The following is a 15177-nucleotide window of genomic DNA, read 5'->3' as shown; positions in this document are numbered from 1 at the left end:
TGTGGAGTGGCTGTCGAGACTTCCGGGAGTATTGATGGTGGGAAGCTGCCCGGCCCCACTGTGAGAGGACTCCGAACTTTAAGTGTTACTGCACTGTAATCTAATGAAATGTAAGCATGGGAGTCTATGAATTCAGTTTAGTAGATTACTTTCCCCCCCTCCATTCCCTTCCATTTCCTTTTCTTAATGATTGTGGTGTACTCATGCTTCTTGGGTACAGTGTATCAGAGCTCTCACACTTTATTTCAGTGCCAGCGATCCCAAAGTGTTTGGGTCATACTTGGCATGTTAGGTGTGGTGTCCAGTCGTTAACTTGCAACCTTATAAAGCAGGTGCTCTGTCATTGCGTTATCTCTGGATCCCCTATAAATAGTTGTTTTTCTGGGGATTTTTGTGCAGTGCTAGGGTACCGTATAGAGTGCTGGGGATCAAACCCAGATTGACTCATGCAAGGCATGTGCTTTATCTGCTGTACTATCTCTAGCCCTAGGGAGGGAAATTTCTTTCTTATTTTTTTTTTTTGACCATACCTGCAGTGCTCAGGAGCTACTTCCGGATAAGTACTTGGGCTGCTCCCATGGGAAATTGTAGTGCCATGAATTGAAAATGGACCTTCCCGCATGTAAAGTATGCAGTATAGTCCCTTGGGTTATCTCTTGGCTCAAGTATATTTTCTTTGTTGGAGTAGGCAGCAAACACCCAGTAGTGCTCAGGGTCTGCTTCTGGCTCATGTGCTTAGGGTCACTCCCCCAGGTGCTCAGAGGACCATGCAGTGCTGGAATACAAACCTGGACTTCCTAACTGCAAAGCTTTGCTTCAGCCATTTGAACTGTCCCACCCACCCATAAACGTGACATTCTAGGAAACCGTATGGTTGTGAAGGACAGGTACCTCTTTGCAATTATAGGAAAGCCAGTAATTCCATAATATACTTCTAATGCATATATTTTTTAAAATAATTAAAATTTTACTTAAACTTCTGTGGTGCCAGAATCAAACTCAAGTTTTCATTTCTGAAAGACAAGCTCTCTATTGCAGAGCCAAATTCTCAGATCTCACCAGTACTAGATTGATTATCGAGTTTTTTTGTTTCTGGACCACACCTGTGATGCTCAGGTTTTTATTTCTCTGCTCAGAAACTATTCCTAGTGGTGCTTAGGGGACCCACATGTAGTGCCAGAGATAAAACCTGGGTCAGTCATGTCTGCTTGGTAAAGGCTCTACTTGCTCTGCTATATCTCTGTCCCCTGTACTGGGTTTTTGACCTTTTGGCATTATCAGAATTCCTCTCATTTTGACATCTTTCTAAAAGATAATATAATAGTCACTCAACAGTAGAGAAATTACTGAGTCATCTTAGATCCCATTATTTTACTAGAATGTGTTTTACTGAGTTGTATTATTTTTATTAGTATTACTTTTGGAGGATTGGAGCAATAGCACAGCTGGTAGGGCATTTGCCTTGCATGCGGTCGACCCGGGTTCAATTCCTCCGTCCTTGGAGAGCCCGGCAAACTACCGAGAGTATCCTGCCCGCACGGCAGAGCCTGGCAAGCTACCCAGGGTATATTTGAAATGCCGAAAACAGCAACAAGTCTCACAATGGAGACGTTACTAGTGCCCGCTCAAGCAAATTGATGAACAGCGGGATAACAGTGCTACAGTGCTATTACTTTTGGAATTTGATAACCTTTAGTTTACTGGATTAAGTAGGCTTTTAAGTACAGTGTTCCTAATTTCTTAACATAATGTACAATATAAAATTTTTTAGTCAATATATAATAAATTTTTTGAAAGTTATCATTCCTTTGAGAAAATATGGTGACATTCAGAATAGCTGCTGTAGGAGCCAGAACAGTAGTAGAAGCACCTTCTTTGCATGCAACTGACATGGGTTTGATCCTCGGCAACCCACATGATCCCTGAGCACAAAGCCAGGAGTAACACCTGAGCATTGCAGGATGTGGCCAGAATAAAGGAAAGTTGCTCTATTTGTACAATTTATCAAGAAATAAAACGTTGCTTAGCTTTTGTTTATCTGTGTACACACAAACACACAAAGTGAATTTGAACTTTACACATTAAAAGTGGTGGAATTGAACCTAATTCTTTTTTTCCTTTTTTAAAAATTTTTTATTATTTTTATTTTTTTATTTATAGGGGCGGCACCGAATCAACAAGGCAAGCAACTCAGTTGATCAATGCACTGATCAAGGATCCAGACAAAGAAATTGATGAACTTATTCCAAAGAATCGTTTGAAAAGCTCCTCAGCAAATTCCAAAATGGGGTCTTCAGCACCTACCACCACCGCTGCTAACAGTTCTTTAATGGGAATTAAAATGACGACTGTAGCTCTGTCATCAACATCTCAAACTGCCACAGCACTCACTGTGCCCGCAATTTCTTCTGCATCTACTCACAAAACCATTAAAAACCCAGTGAATAATGTGAGGCCTGGTTTCCCAGTTTCTCTCCCATTAGCATACCCTCCTCCACAGTTTGCACATGCTTTGCTTGCTGCCCAGACTTTCCAGCAGATCCGTCCACCAAGGTTGCCCATGACCCACTTTGGAGGTACTTTTCCACCAGCTCAATCTACTTGGGGTCCTTTTCCTGTCAGGCCTTTGAGCCCTGCCAGAGCTACTAACTCGCCTAAGCCTCACATGGTGCCTCGCCATAGCAATCAGAATAGCAGTGGTTCTCAGGTGAATTCAGCAGGTTCTTTAACTTCCAGTCCAACGACTACAACCAGTTCATCAGCTTCAACGGTGCCTGGTACATCTACAAATGGCAGCCCAAGTTCACCTTCCGTCAGAAGGCAGCTTTTTGTCACAGTTGTAAAGACATCCAATGCTACAACCACCACAGTCACAACCACAGCAAGCAACAACAGCACTGCACCTACAACCGCCACATATCCTATGCCTACTGCCAAAGAACACTACCCAGTATCATCCCCATCTTCCCCATCACCACCAGCCCAGCCAGGAGGGGTTTCTAGAAACAGTCCTTTGGATTGTGGAGCAGCATCTCCAAATAAAGGGGCATCTTCCTCTGAGCAGGAAGCAAGTAGTCCACCAGTAGTAGAAACAGCAAACAGTAGACCTCCAAACAGCAGCAGTTCTTCTGGGAGTTCATCAGTTCATTCTACTCAGCAGCAGCCTCCGGGGTCTGTTTCTCAGGAGCCAAGACCACCCCTTCCGTCTCAGGTTCCTGCCCCGGAAGTTAGAATGACTGTTCCTCCTTTAGCAACAAGTTCTGCGCCAGTGGCGGTGCCTTCTACTGCCCCCGTGACTTACCCTCTGCCTCAGACACAAATGGGATGCTCCCAGCCTGCTCCTAAAATGGAAACTCCCGCTATCAGACCACCCTCTCACGGCACAACTGTCCCTCACAAGAATCCAGCTCCAGTGCAGAATTCATCTGTTGCCGTCCTCAGTGTCAATCACATTAAAAGACCTCACAGTGTTCCCTCTTCTGTCCAGCTACCTTCGACCTTAAGTACACAAAGTGCTTGTCAAAATTCAGTACATCCAGCTAATAAGCCTATCGCTCCCAATTTCAGTGCCCCCCTACCATTTGGGCCCTTTAGCACATTGTTTGAAAACAACCCTACTTCTGCTCATGCCTTCTGGGGAGGATCTGTTGTTTCATCTCAGTCAACACCGGAGTCTATGCTATCAGGAAAATCCTCGTATTTGCCAAATTCAGATCCTTTGCATCAGGCGGACACTTCCAAAGCTCCAGGTTTTAGACCACCATTACAGAGACCTGCTACCAGTCCCTCAGGTAAATGCATATTTTCTCACATTCTGCAACTGCTCATTTGTGTTTTAATATGAAAATCTTTGGTCGTTTTCATATTAGTAAAAATAGCTTTGCTTTCTTACTGAGTCATGAATGATGGACATGGATTCTTGTATTTGGTGAACTCAGACACTGTTGTGAGGATTACATGTATTAGAATAGTGTTACATTTTGAATCTTAGAATTTCCAGTGAATTTGTACCTTCAGTTTTCTGTAAAGAAATTTCATGAGACTTATTTTTCTCAAAGTCTCATTTTATTATGGCAGTGCCACTAACAGTTGACTTTTAATTTCAAATAATAATTAATTTGGGTTTTTTGCGGGAAGGAGGAGGCCGTGCACACCCAGCTGTGCTCAGGGTATCCAGCCTGGCTCTGTATTCAAAAATCTCTGCTGGTAGCCTTGGAGACCAAATGCAGTGCTGGGGATTAAACCTGGGTGGGCTGCGTGCAAGGCAAGCACCCTGCCTACCATTCATCTCTCTAGCCCCCAAAAGTTGTTTTTTTAGTACCACTTTCATTTCTAATTTGACCTTAAAAAAGTGGTACTTGGGCTTGAACATTGGGCCTTACACATTCAAGGTATATCCTTTATTGGAGAGGTACAGGCCGAGCCCTGCTTGCTTTCTTAAATTATGAAGATAATTGGGGTAATAGGTCAGTGAACTGAGTCCATGCTGTGTAAGTAGGAACCCTCAGTTCCGTTTCCAGTACCACACTGCATGCTTCCCCACAAATTTCACTGAGAGCAAACCTGCAGCACCACTTGGAGCCCCAAACCCCAAACAATTAAGGGAAAAAATTAAATGATAAGAATGTTTAATAAGGTATTTGAACTTGAACTTACATAAATTCATATTCTTAGAATATGGGTATATTTTAATCACAGTAATTGCATATTGCTAGTGGATACCAAATTAACTATGCAAATACCAAGTACATTGTTACAGAAAGTTCTGTTGGACAATGCTTATGTTTATATAGCATCTTAAAAATTCTGAATCTTATTTCTTTGGGAATCTTTTGACTTGATTTTTTTTTTTTTTTTATCACACCTGGCGATGCACAGGGGTTACTCCTGGCTCTGCACTCAGGAAATATCCCTGGTGGTGCTCAGGGGACCATATGGGATGCTGGGAATCGACCGCATGTGAGGCAAACGCCCTACCCGCTGTGCTATTGCTCCAACTCCTCGATTTTATTTTTTAAATTGTTTTTTGGCTCATCTAGTGATGCTCAGGGGCAACTGCCATCTCAGTTCTGGGGTTCATGTTTTGCTGAGATGTGAACATGGGTCTCCGGTGTACAAAGCACATGCCCCAGCCTTCTGAGCTATCGCTCCAATCCTAACTTTTTACTTGAAACGATTTTGATTTTATAGAAGCTTATTATTACTCCAGATAATAATCTTACTTACCATTGTATATTTATACCTATTAAGAAAATAAGTTTGATAAAATTAGGCTATGGATTTTACCCATTTTTTTCAATATGTTTTTTTCTGTTGCAGTATCCATTGTAGGGTATACGTTTACACTTAAAATTGTATGTTTTGGGGACCAGAGAGATATTATAGCTGGTTGGGCCTTGCACTTGGTCTTGCATGTGGTCAACCTGGGTTTAATTCCCATCACCCATAATTGTTCCCAAGCCTACCAGGAGTGATCCCTGAGCTTAGAACCAGGAGTAAGTCCTGAGCACCACCGGGTATGACCCCAAAATAAATTATGTGGATTTTTTGTTTGTTTTTGGTTTGGGGTCATACTCAGTGGTGCTCAGTCTTACTACTAGTGCTGGTGAGCACTACCAGAGGTGCTCAGGGCAACCATATAGAGCGCCAGGGATCCAGCTGGTGTCAGCCATGTGCTAGGAAAGTACCATTTTCCCTCTGCTGTGTCTCCAACCCCCAGATGTACATGTTTTAATATGAACATATAAGTAAATCAGAAATCAATCTGTTAGAAATTGACTATGATCTGTAAACTAAATCCATTCTTTCTATAGTTTTCACATTTTTGTAATTTTAAAACAATGAGATTATTGTGAAGAACTTATGATTTAATAAAAATCAGAAAATGTAATATGACACAAAATTATAAAATTTTTAGTGTAAAGGTTTTAAGCGGGATACTGTGCATTTATTTGTGTATGATATGCATTCATTTGTGTAACCATATTTAGGCATATAGTTACCAATAGCACAGCAGGTAGGGCGTTTGTCTTGCATGTGGCCGACCCGGGTTCGATTCCTCCGTCCCTCTTGGAGAACTTGACAAGCCACCAAGAGTATCCCACCTGCATGGCAAAGCCTGGCAAGCTACCCGTGGTGTATTCGATATGCCAAAAACAATAACAGTCTCACAATGGAGACGTTACTGGTGCCCACTCAAGCAAATCGATGAGCAATGGGATAACAGTGATACAGTGATCATGCTTAGGCCGTTTTTATGCAGTCTGATACTGTTACTGAGTTTGTTTTTATGAAAGGGTTACCTGTCTGATTATGTTACTGGGAGATGATATTCTGAGACTTAAACATCCTTATTTATTGATGACTGGTTGTGAATTCTACCATTTGTCTTGAGGGACCACTTCCAACTCCTTTCTTAGAAGTTTCTGTGAGTTGTGAGATGCTGGAGAAACACAGGCTTTCTGAAGCAGAGCTTTTGCTGTATGTCTGTGCGATTGTCCCATATTTTACCTGCATGTAACCTGTGAAAGCAATGTAGTGACTATGCTCAGTAAATATGTCTTTGCTAGGAATCAAGTGAAACATTTCTCTATACTTTCAAAAGCAGTTTCTCTTACATATCTAAACCTGGATCGGTATGGTTGGTGGTGGTTGTTTTTTAAAAGCATTTGGCTTTTGGCTATGCCTGGAAGTGTTTGGGAGCCTCTTCAGCTCTGTGTGCGGGGGTTGCTCGTGGCTTTGCTTGGAGACTGTGCAACCAGGGATAAAATCTGGATTTTCCATATGCAAAACAGAAACTCAGTGTGCTGAGCTATTTTCACTGGTCCCAATAATAATTGGAATTTAATAATGACACTATACTTAGATTAACTTTTTCTTTTAAAAATATTGTTAGTTTTAATGCAAGTTGTTTTGGTGGCAGGGAAGAGTAGGGAGTTAGGCCATACTCTGTCCACAGCTTCTCGGGCTCTTTCTCTGCTCAAGTGATTCCTGGCAGTGTTTACATATGTCATGCCAGGGATCAAACTGGTGTCAGCTTCATAATAAGGCACGCAAATACTTTAAGCCCTGCCCAACAACACTTCACTTTAAATTTTTGTTTTGTTTTATTGCTGTTATTGGCAGGCTGGAGAGAGTACAATGGGTAGAATGCTTGCCTTGCTTGTGACTGACCCAGGTTTGATCCCTGGCATCTCATATGAGCCCCAAGCACTGTGCGAATTCCTGAGTGTAGAGTCAGGAGTAGGCTCTGAATGTTGCTGGATGTGGCCCTAAACCAAAAAAATCAGTAAATAAAGTAAATTTTGTAATTAAAATTTTTTAATTTAATTACTGTGAATTACAAAGTTTTTCGTGATTGAAAGGCAGGATTACGAAGTTCTAATACCAGTCCCTTCAGCAGTGCCCACTTCCCTCCACCAGTGCTCTCAGTTTTCCCCTTCCCCACCTAGTTTTTCTTTCTTTTCACCCTCTTTCGGGCACTATGGTTTACAGTACTGTTACTGAGAGGGTGTTTTCTCCCTCCTTTCGTTACCCAGTCCTGGTTCAGAGTGACTGCTTCCCTCTATCATTTTTGTAGTTGGCCCTTCCCTGACTTATTCCCCCTCCCATCCCCCACCTTCCATGGCAGGCTTTCTGCTAAGGACCAGTTCCCCTGCTCTTCTTTTCTGTTGCCTTTGGGCTTTAGTTATTCCCCCTTCATATTTGTTTATGTTCTGCATGTGAGGGAAATTAGATTTTGTCTGTCCCTCAACGTCTGACTCATTTTACTGAGTAATTTTCCCCAGATCCATCCATGTATCAGCAAGCTGCATGACTCTTTTTCATGGCCAAGTTGTATTCCATGTGTATATATTACCATCATTTCATTCAGTCATCAGTTCTTTGTCCTTAGCTCTTGGGGTTGTTTCCAGATTTTGGCTATTGTGAATAGTGCCAAAATTAAAATAGGAGTGTGAATGTCTTTTCTGAGCTGTGTTTTTGGACCCTTGGGATATATTCTAAGGTGTAGAATTGCTAGGCTGTATGGAAACTTGATACCTAGTTTTTTTGAGGAACATCCATATTGTCTTCCCAAAAAGACAGGAGCATTTGGCATTCCCACCAGCACGGAATGAGGGTCCCTTTTTTCTTCCTGAGTCTAAACCAACACTGATGTCTAAACCAACATCAATTCTGTTTGATGAGTGCCAATGTCTGTAGTGTGAAGTGATACTTCGTTGTTCTTTTGATTTGCATTTATCTGATGATTAGTTCAGAGCATCTGTGTCTTACAGGGGTAGAACCAGACCTTCCTCATATAAAGCTTTGCTCACTTCATCGAGCTTTGTTCCTGGTGCCTACGTTCAAGTCATTTGTAGTTAAAAAATACTCATCATTAGGACCAAAGGATCAGTACTTTCACATTACTTTAGGGTTCCTTCTTGTTTTTATATAGACCTGTGAATTGTGTTCGATAATACTATTTCAGATCTGGGAGAAGAGTTTAATGGATTAAGTATATATGTTGTATAGGGGAGGCCAAGTTAAATCTGGCACTGCATTGTCTCAGTGCACTTTCTGGAGAAGCTCTGTGTACCAGGATTTCAGCCCCCAAATATGTGTGTGTGTGTGTGCGTGTGCGTGCGCGTGTGTAAACGTGTATGTGTAAACGTACATATGTTCACATATGCACATACCTGTATATTGTTATTTGTTTGCCATTATAGTAATATGTATAAGAGCATTTGCTTGAAACATCCTTTATATGTTCTGTATAATTTTCCTTTCCCCAGACCAGTGTGACCGTCTTACTGCTGTATAATTCTTACCTTTCCCAGAATTTCATAGAGTTGGGAGGGTATTTTTTAATTTTTACATAAAGCACTTAGAGATTCTCATTTTCTTTTTCTTTCCAGAAAAAAAAAATAGGTACCATGATTCATAGTATTCTTCAATTTAATATTTCAGAACCAAATCCTTATTATTTTAATTTTTCTGTTGGGTTTTGGACCATATCCAGTGGTAGTCAGACACTACTGCCAAGGCCATTGTCCTTGATGGTGCACAAGAGACCACTGGATGCCAGGGATGGAAGCTGGGGTTCCAGCATGCAAAGATGAGCACCAGATCTCTTAATTTCCATTTCTTTTTCTTCCTCCTAAGTTACTCATGTTCTTTCTTTTTCTAATGTAAGTCATCTGACTGTTTATATTTTATACTTGATTTGTTTTTATTTTTGTATTTTGAGAGAATACAAAACTGCAAATATAAGAAGTAAACAGAATAGTTTCTGCTTGTATCCTCCAATTATTTCCCCCAAGTTTTGCAGTGCTGGAGATTGATTGCTGGCCTACAAGGCAAGCACTCTTCTGCTGAGCTGCAGTCCCTGCCCTCATCTTGTCTTCTTCTTTCTTACTTTGTCTTTTTCTTTCTCTCTTTGTCCTTTTAAAAAAAAATTCTGTCTCATTTCTTTTCCTCCCTGCCTTTTGTCAGATCTTGAGATGTGTATATTTCAGAAATGATACTTTACTCTTAAATATTTTGGCATACATATTCCCTTAAGTAGCATGTTTATGCATGTGTGAGGGCCTAGGTCTGATCCCCGCACTGCAAAAAAGGTAGTGCCAAAATGAACGTTTTTGCTTCACTGCTGTACTACTTTTACTATATCCATGAGTATTAACAATAATAGCTAACTGAGTGTAATCCATTAGCCTACGTATATCCTTTTCTCCCAGTGTGTAAAGGGAGTTCTTGCTTCCTGTGTTTCAAGATGTGAACAGTTTATACATTGGGTAGTCTGTGGTCTACCCAATCTAAAATATCTCACCACCTTCCTTTGTTCTTGACATTGAATCCTTTGAAGAATTCATTTGTCTTGAGAAAATCTCTCAGGTTTCAATTCATCTATTTTTTTTAGTCTTTCAGCCAAATTTTTTGCATTCAGTCAAATTGTCTTGCAGGTGCATCAGTAGGCAGGTGGGTGGGGTTTTTGTTGTTGCTGGTCCATACCACTGTTGTGCTTGGGGGAACCACGTGGCATTGAGATTTTATCAGGGTGAACCACATGCAGTGTAAGTGCCTGACCCTCCATTTAGCCAAGTTTTTTCCAAGACTTAACGTTTTTCAATTTTCTTTTATTTCTGGTGACTTTTGTTTGTTTGTTTTTATTTGGGACCACATCCAGCCAACAGTGCTCAGAATCAAACTCCAGACTTCAGCATGTAAAGTATGTGCTCCAGCCTATTGACCTCTCTGGCCTGACATCTTTTTTTTCCGACCTTTTTTATGTATTTAATTTTGGCTTTAAATTTTTTTTTCCTAAGCAGCGCTCAGGAAAGCCGGAGACCACAGAACCATCATCAGGTGGTTCTCGGCAGCTTCCGTGGCAGTGCTGCAGGAGTTGAGCCCAGGTCACCTGCATGGTCGGCATGAACACTAACCACGATACTGCCTCATAGCTGCCCCCGCCCCCCCTCCCCATACCCAAGATTAATTTTAAATTGTTTTTCGGCCAGAGGAGGATCATGTGGTGGTGGGGATTTTTTAGCTAGGGCCAGAGAGAAGCAAGACTAGTGTCTTAACCCTGTTTTATCTCTCCAGGCCCCCAGCACATTTTTAAATAGCAGTTTCAAGTTTATTGAGGAAAAGATACTAAGGTTTCCTGAATTCCCCTTGCCCCCGCACAGATTTTGCCTGCCATTAGCCCTCTTGGCAGGTGGTGCTTGTCACTAAAATGGTGGTTTATTAAAATTAACGTATGTATCATAAATGTTCTCACTAAAGGCCCATTCTTTTCATTACCATTATATTGATGTCACATGTTGTGTGGATTTGGACAAATATCTGATGATTTGTATCCACTTTGTTATATCATGTAGAATAGTTCCAGTGTTCTCAAAATCCTCTGTTTCTCTGTTCCTCCCTCCCTCAGGTTTTAGTTTCAAAAAAATTTTTGTTGTTTTGTGTGACTTCTGGCTATGTTTGGGGACCATGTGGTGCTGGGGAGTCATTCTACATGCAAATCAGTGAATTCTTTGTTTTGTAGCACTGTAGCACTGTCGTCCCATTCATCGATTTGCTCGAGCGGGCACCAGTAATGTCTCAATTGTGAGACTTGTTACTGTTTTTGGCATATCGAATATGCCATGGGTAGCTTGCCAGGCTCTGCCATGCAGGCAGGATACTGTTGGTAGCTTGCCGGGCTCTCTAAGAGGGACAGAGGAATCGAACCCTGGTTGAATCGGTTGCATGCAAGGCAAATGCCCTACCTGCTTGCTATCACTCCAGTCCTTTGTTTTGTAAGGATTAATTTTGGGGGTGTGGTGTAGTTTTGATTCATACCCAGTAATGCTGAGGAACTGTTGCTAGTTTGTTGCGTAGGGGACAACTGTGGGTTTGGGTATTCAAACCAGGCTTATGGCCAATGCCAAAAGCAGTGTTTTTTTATTTTACATAAAATCTTTCTGGCCCCTAAAGATAAGTTTGCATGTAATTCTTAGCCACTAAACATACCTAAATTTTAATGTTGATATTAAATACACATATAGTCTATAATACTTAGTCAAAGGGCAAATGTTGAAATTAAGTATAAAATGTTTTCCTCAATAATCACTCTTTTTTTTTTTTCCTTTTGCCTGACCAAATCCAGGATGTCACACTTGTAATGCATGTACTTTCCTCCTGATCTACATCCCTGGCCCTGTAGATCCTTTTTTTTTTTTTTAAATCTTTATATCAAGGGGGAATGATGATTTAGTGGATTGAAACAGGAATTACCATAATAGCTTAAATATTTTAGTTTTTGCCACAGAAATAATTCAGTAGACTCAAGCAAGAGGCCCAGGTTTGAACCCTGTCTCCATGTATGGTCCCCAACCAGTATTGAAAATAACCCCTGAGCACTTCCGAGGGTGACCCAAAACCGAAAATATTTTGGGCTGTTTGCAATTTCTTTGAGTTTGAGATTTTTAAAATTATTTCTCTTAGGGGTAATTAATACAAATTATGGTCTTCTGCATTATAGGTATTGTCAATATGGATTCTCCATATGGTTCTGTAACACCTTCTAATACGCATTTGGGAAACTTTGCCTCAAACATTTCAGGAGGTCAGATGTATGGACCTGGGGCACCCCTTGGAGGAGCACCCACAGCTGCTAACTTTAACCGACAACATTTTTCCCCACTTAGTTTGTTGACTCCTTGTTCATCAGCATCAAATGGTGAGTATTATATACTTCTAATTATTCCATCAGAAGAGTTTGCACATTTCCTTAAAATAAAAAGAATTTCTTTCATAAAGGTTTTGAATTTTGTTTTTTGTGGTGCCAGGGGTCTGTCCTAGAGCTAAGTGTTCTATTGCTGAGCCCCATATCTGTTTGGACTTTTCAAGAGCTGTGCTCGTGTACTTCTGTCCAGTTATTGCACATGCTCTTGTGTGTAGTGCTTACAGACTTTGTTCTCTGTAGGGTTGTAAATCTAGTTTTGGTACTTGCACATCTTCAGTTGCAGTGCTTGTGGGAATTGTGCATTTCAGTTGCAGTGCCCTCCACAAACACCTGGTTATATACACCTGACGTACCTGACATTGCACACTGTTGCAGGGTCACTGGGACTGTTCCTTGCACATATTGCTGGCACTAGAGAACAAACTTAGGGTATCAAAATTCCAAGGCAGGTACCTGCTGCCCCTTAGCTCCCAAGCTCCTGACTTAATTGTAATACTATAAAAATATTTACCTGGAAAGGGAGATATGAGCATGAAGGTGGTTTTCCCTCGTTGATGCTTATTTATTGTACCCTGAATCTGCTAACCCCTGCAGTACCTCCAAATGTGGTAAACTCAAATGCAGGGTTTTTTTTTTTTTTTGGTAGTAGGAATTGTTTATGCACTATCCTATAAAAAAGAAAAATATATATGTGATTCATAGTTGTGGCAGTCTGAAATGAGGGCAAATTTAAGAAGAGCTTTCAGGTTTTTACATTACTGAAGTCAATCTCTTATATTAACCTAAATTATATTATTTTTATTATACCCTCTATTGATTTATATTTACCTTTATTTTTAATTTTTGAGTTCTGCACGGGGGAATCAATCCTGGCGGCCCTGAGGGAACTTTCTTTGGTGCCAAGGATTGAACCCAGGTCAGCTGCATGCAAGGCTAGTGCCATACCCATTGTACTGTGTCTCAGGCTCCCAAATACGTTTTGGGCACCTGTTCTTTGAGCCTGGCAGCTCTGCCTTCTGATAACCTTTGTGACGTAAGTGGTTTTTAGCCTCAAATGGTCAGCTATGTCAAGCACCACAAAAATGGGTGCAACTCCTAGCAAATACTGAAATCAAAAACATGTGAGTGACAAGGAAATGTGGCCCTTGGGAAGCCCAGAAAGGTGTTTAAGCAGCTCTGTGACTCCCAGAAAGCTTGTGTGCAAGCACCACACCTAAAGGAGTCTGACTCTTGGTGGCACTGTGGCCAAGTGTACAAGTACTCTGCAGTCTGATGTGGGAGTTGAATTTTTAAAAACAAAGTCATGGAACTTTTGCCAGAATTTAATATTTACCTTACTGCTTAATCATTTTCATACTTCAGAGAATTCCAGGTAGTGTGGTTAGAATTTAATATTTGATTTGATAAAATTAAATGCTTTGTAAATGACTTGTACACTATTTCAAATTGTCTCTGCTTTAGATTCTTCTGCACAGTCAGTATCCTCTGGAGTTCGTGCACCTTCTCCTGCCCCCGCATCAGTACCTTTAGGGTCAGAAAAGCCCAGCAGTGTCTCTCAGGACAGAAAGGTTCCGGTCCCCATTGGGACTGAACGTTCTGCACGTATCAGGCAAACGGGAACTTCCGCTCCATCTGTCATTGGAAGTAATTTGTCCACATCAGTAGGGCATAGTGGCATCTGGTCCTTTGAAGGAATTGGTGGCAATCAAGGTATGATATACTCTTAAGACTACTGTACATTTGTACCTTTGATACTATAATTTGTGTGTAAAACTTTGTATGTCTAATTATGTGCATACTCATTTAATCACTTTTAATCAACTAAAAGTTCAGAACCTTTATTTGGGCTTCCATTTGATGTCCCATTCAGTTTATCATTGCTTTCTGACAACAGTATAATGCCAGCTTTTATTTGATTATATAAGGGAGATACTAATATTTTCTCTGGAGATCTGTAGCTTTTGTATTGTTTTGTATTATTTATTTTATTTTGTATTACTTTAGTTACTTTACTTATTATTTTAGTTCATTTTATTTTATTACTTATTTTCGTTTGAAACGTTTGAAACAGGCCATTATCACATACAGAACTCAAAATATGTCAGTAAAGATATAATGATGGGTCTCATTTTGAAGGCCTAATTCAGTGTGTAAACTCTTCAGAGGAACAGTAATATATTTTGCTTTTTAAAAAATATTTTAAATATCACCACTTGTTTTTCTCTCACTTTATTTTCCTTCAGACAAAGTGGATTGGTGTAATCCTGGGATGGGAAATCCTATGATTCACAGGCCAATGTCTGATCCAGGAGTGTTCTCACAACATCAGGCACTTGAGCGAGAGAATACAGGAATTGTAACTCCTTCTAGTACATTCCATCAGCATGTTCCTGCAGGATACATGGACTTCCCTAAAGTTGGGGTAATGGTGATTTTAAAATGTGTATTGTTATAAAATTCCTCCGTCCCTCTCAGAGACCCTGGCAAGCTACCCGTGGCATATTTGATATGCCAAAAACAGTAACAAAAGTCTCATAATGGAGACGTTACTGATGCCCGCTCGAACAAATCGATGAACAGCGGGAAAACAGTGCTATTGTTATAAAAGAATTTGTTACAAAACTATATTATGAATGGGGCTGGAGAGATAGCACAGCGGGTAGGGTGTTTGCCTTGCACGCGGCCGACCCGGGTTCAAATCCCAGCATCCCATATGGTCCCCTGAGCACGGCCAGGGGTAATTCCTGAGTGCAGAGCCAGGAGTAACCCCTGTGCATCACCAGGTGTGACCCAAAAAGAAAAAAAAAAACTATATTATGAATAATGTTATTTCTAAATGTTTTTCTGTTAGCCTTATTTTGCTTCCAAGTGGGTAAGCATTTGTGAGGTGACTCCAAGGACTTCACCCTGTAGTAATAGGTGGAGAACTTGCCAAAATAAAAATTAGTACTTATTTTATCTACTTG

The 15177-nt window shown here is 40.7% G+C and overlaps 1 protein-coding gene across 9 annotated transcripts in view; it reads left to right on the top strand.

The window, feature by feature from the left end:
- The window catches only part of ANKRD17 (ankyrin repeat domain 17), a 142954-nt gene that overhangs the window by 125237 nt on the left and 2540 nt on the right, over positions 1–15177 (top strand). For all 9 annotated transcript variants that reach the window (XM_055137308.1, XM_055137310.1, XM_055137307.1 and 6 more), the window contains 4 exons: positions 2161–3791; positions 12008–12205; positions 13673–13921; positions 14455–14633. In XM_055137308.1, the coding sequence (XP_054993283.1) occupies positions 2161–3791; positions 12008–12205; positions 13673–13921; positions 14455–14633 (2257 nt within the window). The remainder of the gene's footprint in view (positions 1–2160; positions 3792–12007; positions 12206–13672; positions 13922–14454; positions 14634–15177) is intronic.

The sequence above is a fragment of the Sorex araneus genome, chromosome 5 (genome assembly GCF_027595985.1).
Source record: "Sorex araneus isolate mSorAra2 chromosome 5, mSorAra2.pri, whole genome shotgun sequence".
Classification (NCBI taxonomy): domain Eukaryota; kingdom Metazoa; phylum Chordata; class Mammalia; order Eulipotyphla; family Soricidae; genus Sorex; species Sorex araneus.
Note: the sequence above shows the minus strand (reverse complement) of the source record. Positions and strands in the feature narration are given on the sequence as shown.